General features: G+C 46.3%; 1 protein-coding gene and 1 pseudogene across 1 annotated transcript; both read left to right on the top strand.

The window, feature by feature from the left end:
- Positions 1 to 2253: 2253 nt before the first annotated feature.
- Positions 2254 to 3204, top strand: LOC136993998 (olfactory receptor 6M1-like). The gene has a single exon (XM_067310038.1). The coding sequence runs from the start codon at positions 2254 to 2256 to the stop codon at positions 3202 to 3204; it is 951 nt and encodes a 316-aa protein (XP_067166139.1).
- Positions 3205 to 5507: 2303 nt separating this feature from the next.
- LOC136993999 (olfactory receptor 10AG1-like) lies at positions 5508 to 6280 on the top strand (annotated as a pseudogene).
- Positions 6281 to 8055: the final 1775 nt, after the last annotated feature.

An 8055-nucleotide genomic window follows, 5' to 3' on the forward strand; every position in this document is an offset into this window, starting at 1 on the left:
CCTGCTTCCACCTCCTACATGCTGCCTGTCTACACTGGAGCTCTGCCGTGGCTTTCCTGCTTAGCCAAGACTTTTTTTTTTTTTTTCCCCGCATGTCCAACCTGAGCCTCCCAAGCTGCATTTTGCAGTTATTGCCCCTTGTTGTAGCGTCAGCCACTACCAAGAAGGCTTTGCCTTTGTTGTCTTTGTAAGTGTCCTTCAGGTAGCTGCAGGTGTCTGTAAGAGTGTTTCTTAGCCTCCTCTTTGCAAGACTAAACATGTCCAGATCCCTCAACGTTTAGTCAAAGAACCTTTGTAGCTGGCCCCGTACTATTTCCTGCTGGATTCTCCAAATGTTTCCCTCACCCCTCCTGGTCTGGAGAGCCCAAAACTAAATCAGTATTCCAAATATAACCTTGCCACCTGTGAGTGTGGGGCAGTAGCAACTTCCCTTGATGTGCTGGCCACCGCCCTTCTCCAGGCCTTGTTCTGGAGCAGGACCCCTCCAAGGGAAAGCATGAGCACATTGCCAGGTAAGCTTATCCCAGGATCCCCTCCAGTTTTATTGGCTAACTTCACAGAGGATAGTTGTGCAAGACTGTCCCAACAGACCCACACTCTCAAATGTCCCTATAGGCTGTCATGCAGCAAGCTAGGACACACAGCCTGGGCCTCAGCATCACTTGGTCAGAGCCCTCTTCTTATTTATGAGGGTAGCAAAACAAAACAGCCCCTCCCCTTCCCCCTCCCCCCCAAAAAAACCCACAAAAGAATTATTTTGTTTCTGTACAAGAGCACAACAGGACTGCCCAGAAGACCACCATAAGCTCTGAAGGATAGCTGCCTGAAGTGCTGTCCAGGGTGAACGTGACCCATCTGCAGTGGGGGGAGAGCCTCTTCAGTGAATCTGCCTGTGCAGAAAAGCACTGACATGCCCAACTAGCCCCGTCCTAACCTGGGCAGATGAACTGAACCCTGGAAGTCCCCATGGTGGGACACTTGGGTGTTTGCTCATAAGTAGACATTCACACCACAGAGCATGTCAGATTAGGTGAGATGACTCTCCCCATTGCTGTGGTCTCTCTGAGAGATGGGACCCTTGAAGGGGTCATCTTTGACCTGATTCATTGCACAATGCTCTTGTTCTCCAGGATTTCGTGAGGGCTTGGAAGTGGAAGAAGAAAAAAAGTTTCAAAATGAGAAGGTTCTTTACTCTTGTAAACTTTAGGTGAGACTTGTCTGCCTGAATCCCCCGAGTCAGAAATCACCAGCTTTTGAGGTGCAAATGCTTATAAGGGAGCCAATTTTTTTTTCTTTGTCGTTTCTCAGACAGGCTATGCAGTATAATTGGCCCACTGTGAAATGTGCTGTCTTCATTAAAAAAAAAAAAAAAAAAAAGACTTCTGCCACTCTCCTGAACATTACTTTCTGGACCTCTTTCCCTGGGAGGTTTTGAATTCATAAATTGCCTAGGTTTTCTTGCGATTACTAGACTCATTCCCGTAGTAATCAGTAGCCAAGGCTTACACAGACTACAGAAAGCATGTTTCAGTTCTCAGGACATGGAGCTCAGCTTATCAGAGCCTGCAACACAGCCACGGTTATACCATTAGCAGGAGTGAAAACCTTTTTATTCTAATACTTTGAGTCCTATCACTCACTGTATCATAAGATTACTCTTTTGCATTTGTCCTCCTGCGGGCTGTGGAGTAACTCGGCTAGAAAGTCAGTTCTTCTGATGTTACAATATAAACTGGGAGGATAGGGTCTGCTTTTGCTCTCTCTGTCTCTCCACAGTTTGCCTCGCAGTTACTGGAACTGAAGCTCTCATCAGGAACTTGGACACAACTATCTTCAGCAAGCTACCAAAAATAAATATATGGGGTGTCCTTCATGCAGAAGGTAAGAGCAAAAGCACAGACATAGGAGCAAAGGTATTTCCCTTGCAAAATGTAAATTTTGGTTACTTTGTGCATGCATGACTTGGAAATGCAGAAGCAGGAAATGCAGGATGAAAATAATCCATTACATGTTGTGATTTGATGGTAATTTTGACTGATGGTAACAGGGAGATTGAAGGAGCTTGGCAGCAAGGGCCTGTGTATTCAGTCTTCTTTTTCAAGCAAAGAGCTATAACTAATATTTGTGACTGCTGAAAGAGGAGGAATGGAGATGTGAGCGGTGAGGAAAGATCTTCCTTTGAAATGAATAAACTGCATATTCAAAGAGACTATGTTGCTCTCTTACTCTTGCCATGACAGAGAACACATTTGGATGGGAAATGTCACAGCTGTGACAGAGTTTGTCCTGGTGGGATTTCCAAACAGCTATGAAGTGGAGATCATCTTCTTTGTGGTGTTCCTGCTTGCTTATGTAGTGACTGTCCTGGGAAATGCTCTTATCATTGTACTGGTCTATACAGACTGCCATCTCCATTCTCCCATGTATTGCTTCCTCAGTAATTTGGCCTTCATTGACATCTCCGTGACTTCTTCTGTGGTGCCAAAAATGCTGGCAAACATCATGTCAGAGAAGAAAACCATCTCCTTTGCTGGCTGCTTTAGCCAATCCTATTTTTTTTTCCTCCTGGCTACAACGGGGTTCATCCTCTTTGCCATCACGTCCTACGACCAGTATGTGGCAATTTGCAACCCCCTGAGGTATCCCACCATCATGACGGAAAGGGTGTGCAGCCAGCTTGTCCTAGGTGCGTGGATGGGTGGCTTCATCTGGATCCTGCCGTCAGTGGTCCTGAAAGTCAGGCTGCCATACTGTGGTCCCAACGTCATCGACCACTACTTCTGTGACAGTGCACCTCTCCTGCACCTTGCTTGCACAGACGTCCAGCTTATTGAGCTGATTGATTTTGTGCTGTCTTTGTTCCTGCTCCTCAGCTCCTTGGCATTGACCGTGGTCTCCTATGCCTGGATTATTTTGACCGTATTCCAGATCCCGTCTGCGCAGGGCAGGCAGAAAACATTTGCCACTTGTGCTTCTCATTTCACTGCTGTTTCCCTAGGTTTTGGCCTCTCCATCTTCCTCTACGTCAGGCCTTCCCAGATGAACTCTGTGCACCTCAATAAAATCCTCTCTGTTCTCTCCAGCCTTATGACTCCTCTTTTAAATCCCTTCATATTCAGCCTAAGGAATCAGCAGATGAAAGAGGCCTGGAAAAATGCTTTGCACAACTGCCTGGGGATGGCTAAGGAGGCCAGAAAGCCATGAGAATCATGGTGGCTTGTAGGAAGTCAGTCCTTGAAAAATCTCAACAGGACCTCTGCTTTCATGATGTCTTCTGACAGACTTTGGCAGGCAGTATTCTGTTATGGCCAATGCGGTGGATGAGCACATGTCTCAAAGGTCAGGTTCACAGCAGCACTGTTGTGTCAGGCCCCACCAAAATTCTCCTGGACTTCAGATAGCGATTACAAGGCTGGATGCCTGTGTGGTGGTATGTGGCTGTTGGGCATAAAACAGTCTCCTAATCTGACCAAAAGGCTGTGAGACTGAGAGGAACAGAAAGACCACCAAAAAGGGGGTAGCAAAGGGAGAAGAAATGGCTGTCAATTTGTAATTATTAATTTTACTAAATTTTCATCATATAATCATATTTTCAAATAAAGAGTGTTCTGCTGGAGAGTAACATCTCTGTCAATAGAATGCTTTGTCTTTGAAGTGCAAGCTATAGCTGATACAGATAAGATGGGGGCTCTCAAGAAGTAAGTGCAGAAAGAGAAGGAAGTGCTAAAGGGTAACAGAAAGAGAGGGAGAAACTGAACACTGAAGTGGAAGAACTCAGATGTGTGCCTGAAATGTAAAGGTTTTCTGTTTCTTTTAAGGAAGTGATGGGACCAATATATAACAAACTCTAATTTTCATAGTCATTCATATGCATAAATAGGAAACAGATGATGGCCACTTCCCCCTCATACAAACCCTAATTTTATCTGGGAGATTTTGGCACCTCTAGGAGAACTCCAAATACAAACCTCAAAGAAAAAGGCAAGCGTGCCAGAAAAACAAACAAGCAAACAAACAAATAAGCAAACAGAAAACTATTACGACTCCAAGTGTTTGTGAATTCAAGTCTTCTCTTGAGAAAACAACCCAGTGCTTTTCACTTGGCTAATCTGAATGCTTTATCACATCTTTTCTAACCAGCTCTTCTCATCATTGAGGCATCAGAGTTTAAGAAGACTTCTGGAAGGGAGATACCGACAGCATGAGAAACACAACCAGCAGTTCTCATTTCTCTTTGTGGTGAAAGAAGATTCTTTCCCCATTTCAAACCGAGATTTTTCAGCTGGGTCTCTTATTTGTAAGAAGCAACCTGTTAATGTAGAGCTGCTCACATCCTGTAAGTATGAAGAGTGAGGAATCTCTGCACTCTAAGTGGGAAATGCAAAGGGAAGGCTCAGTTTCCCACTCAGCGCAAACATTGCTCTGTCTCCTGTTGAGGTCTTGCAGGGGACTGGGAAGCATTGCTAGACATGTGTCAGAGTGAGGGAGCCCTTGGTTGGATTTGTAAGCTGCCAGAAATCCAAGTGACAGAGCGACAAGGTCAGGAATGGCAAAGTAGACAGGGCTCTTTCAGAAGTTAGGAAAGCTTCACCTGTGCAGGAAGAGTTGGTATCTTGGGGAGAACACCCTCTCATCTTCACTATTACACCTTTCATCACCTTCCTCTTTGGATGCTTGAAAGCTTTGTGAGACAGTGTTCTGATTGCTGGCATGAAAACTCCTTCTAGCACCCTGAAAACCTATGATTTATGAATAAATAGCTACTTTTCTGCCTTGTTAAAATGTCCTACGGATCCCATCAAGGTCCTTGGATTCAGCGGGAGATGGAAGATTGCCTTATTTCTGATGGAGTTTACCCTGGCTGACTTCAGCCATGTAAAAATGAATAATTTAGGCCTAGGGTATTCTCCCAGACTCCAGATGCGGACACAACTCCGGGGGATGAGTCCTTAGAGCTGAGGAGAGCTGGGATGAATCTCTCTCACTAAGGTCTAAGAATCAAGTCTTGCCTTGCCTTGCCATCTCTTCCCTTCCTTTTCCCCTTTTCACCCTTCTCACTCCCTTCACTCTACTTCTAACATGCTAACATTAAATGCAAATATCATGAGAGCAAGAGAGGGAATATAAGCTGGACTTTTCTCAAGCTGGCTTCTCTTTCTTCTTTTTCTTCTTTTTTCTCATCTATTGCAGGGCATTGCCTTTAGTTAAATATTTTCAAAAAATAAAAATAAATTTCTGTGGTACCGTAAACAAAGAACAGGCTTTCAGGCTCAAGGCTTTTGTTCTAGCCGCTCCTTACAAACCTTTCCTCAACAAGCAATTTGTGTCAGCCTTCCATACATACACACAAATCGTTGTCAAGCTTGCCCAGTACTGCAATCACATGTAGGCTTATGTTTGTACTGGTCTTTCACTACACTTGAGTGTAGGGAGGTGTGTAGTGATTGCGGACACTCCATTGCCATCCTCCAGTGAGTATGTTGTTTGGATTGTTCTGTGCAGGGAAAATGCCTGAAAGAAAAGGCTTGGAGAATCACACCCCTGGACCTGGATTCATTCTTCTGAGATTTTCTGGCCATCCCAACCTACAGGGCTTGCACTTCACAGTCTTCCTGATCATCTACCCTGTGGTCCTCACAGGGAAGAGCCTCATCATGCTCATCACAGTGGTGGACTCGAGCCTCCACAGCCCCATGTATTTCTTTCTGATGAACTTGTTCTTCCTGGAGATCTGCTACATACCAGTCACTCTGCCAAAAATGATGGTGGGTTTCCCGACAGAAAATGGCAGGATCTCCTTCCTTGGCTGTGCTGCCCAACTGTATTTCTTGGTTTTGCAGGGCAACACCAAAAGCCTTCTCCTGGCTGCCATGGCCTTGGATTGCTATGTGGCCATCTGCGACTCTCTGCATCACACTGTCATCATGAGTGGAGGTCTCTGAGTCAGCCTGGTGTCGGGGTCATGGATGAGTGTCATACCAGTACAAGTAGGGCAGACCTACCAGGTGTTCACTTTGCCTTCTGTGCATCCCATGCCATTCATCATGCCCTCCCTCCCCCCAAGTTGGAACTAGCCTGTGCGGACACTTTCTGGAACTGAGTGATGTTGTACGTCATCATCTTGGTGTTCAGCATCCTCCCCTTTTTCCTGACACTTATTTCTCACACCAAAATTATCAGGGCACTTCTGAAAATGCCTTCAGTTCTGGGCAAACACGGAGCCATTTCCACCTGCTGCTTACACCTTGACTCAGCCATGGTTGCACACTTAAAATGCTGACCAAGGGGCTCTTCAGACACTGACAATACCTTGCCCACTTTACACAGTCGTGACCCCCATTAACAGTGACAGTCCTTAACCCTGTCACCTGTAGCCTCAGGAATAAGAAAGTGAGAATTGCCCTCAAGAGATTCCTGTGGAGAAAGTGATACTGAAAACTATGCAAAATAGGCACAAATAGTATCAAGAGTCCCAGTGAGGTATTTGGTTGCCTGAATATAGGCATCCCATTTTAACCTCAGTAAAACTACGTGTGCTGCCTGACTTTGATCCTCCTCAAGACAGGCACAGGTGGTTTGAGTCATTCCTGCCATGTCTGAGAGCCCCACCAAGGTATCTTCATACCTAGAGCAGCTTCAATGCCCCATGATGCTTGTATGCAGATAGCTAGTTCAAGCTGTGTCTGCCCAAGGTGCCACTACTGTTAAAGGAAGACAGTCACAGAAGTCAATGGGGTCTAGAGGGTGTCACATCCAACAAGAAGGAGGTGACTACCCTGAGGTTTGAGAAATCACTGGTTAGACCCCATTGACCATCCACAGTGTCCTTGGGTGGAAGCAACTTAGAAAAGCTAAAAGACATGAAAATCACCTTCCCCTGCTCTGAGGTCTTGCACTGAGTTGTGTAACACTTGACTAATTTGACACAAACTAAAAAAAAAAAATCACCAAGGGGACAATCCAGCACTGGAACAGCAGCTCAGAAACCTTGGAAATGGCCAAAGGCCAGAGGCCCAAATAAACTGACCTGAGTTCAGTGTGCACCCTGCTTCAAGCAGGAAGGTGGACTGCAGACCTCCCAAGGTCCATTTGCATCTGCACAACATCTTTACTAAACTGACTTGCTGATCACTGTCAGAAGAGAGAGGCAGACTGATTTCCTGGGATCATTTCAGGGGAGAGGAACCGTCCCTGAAGCCCTTCTCCAGGGCTGCCTGGAGCCCTCCTCTCACCTGGCTCTGGCTACCTGGGGTGGCCACTGGAGGAGACATAGCTGTCTCCAGGGGGGACATTTGTCCACGTGGGCTCATCAGCAGAGGCTCCCTTTCCATCCCCCTGGCCAGCAGAGTAAGCCGAGCCAGAGCCATATTTAGTCTGGCCTCTCCTCATGACCACTTTGGTAGCCGTTTGCTGGACCCACTCCAATTTGTCCTTGTGTTTCTGGTACTGGCAAGCCCTCAAATGAATGCAGGACGCCACATGTGGTCTCATACCTTCCAAACAGAAGGGTAATAACCCCTTCCTTGGGCATGCTGGCTGCATTCCTAGGAACACAGCCCCGCAGGCTGTTGCCTTTTGCCACTGATGCACAGGGCTGGCTCCTCATCAGCTTCTTCACCAAGATGCCCAGGTCCTCTTCTGCAAAGCTGCTCTCTTACCACTTGGCCCCAGCCAGACTTTTGCAAGGGGCTACTGGGCTCATTGCACCCGGGGTGCAGGACACTGCACTTGCCTTGGCTGAATTTCAGGAGGCTTCTGTCAGCCCAAATGCTGCAGCATGTTGAGGTCCCTCAGAAGAGCAAGCCACCCCTCCAGGCTATTGAGTGCTCCCTGCAGTTTGGAATCATCCACAAATGTGCTAACACTGTGCTCTGTTCTATTGCCCCAATGCTCATAAAAAATATTACATAGCATTTGTACGCATATCTGGAAGGTAAGGACATGTAGTCTGTAAGGATCGGCAGGGAATGGCTACTGAACATTAAAGGCAAAGACAAGAGACTGCAAAAGTGAAAAAATAATCATGAAGTTAGGCAAACACTAACGAGCAGTATA

This window comes from Apteryx mantelli, chromosome 23 (assembly GCF_036417845.1).
Source record: "Apteryx mantelli isolate bAptMan1 chromosome 23, bAptMan1.hap1, whole genome shotgun sequence".
NCBI classification, from domain to species: Eukaryota; Metazoa; Chordata; class Aves; order Apterygiformes; family Apterygidae; genus Apteryx; species Apteryx mantelli.

Bases quoted from the DNA above. Each gene is read 5' to 3' on its own strand.
- LOC136993998 (XM_067310038.1), top strand. From the start codon at position 2,254: ATGGGAAATGTCACAGCTGTGACAGAGTTTGTCCTGGTGGGATTTCCA.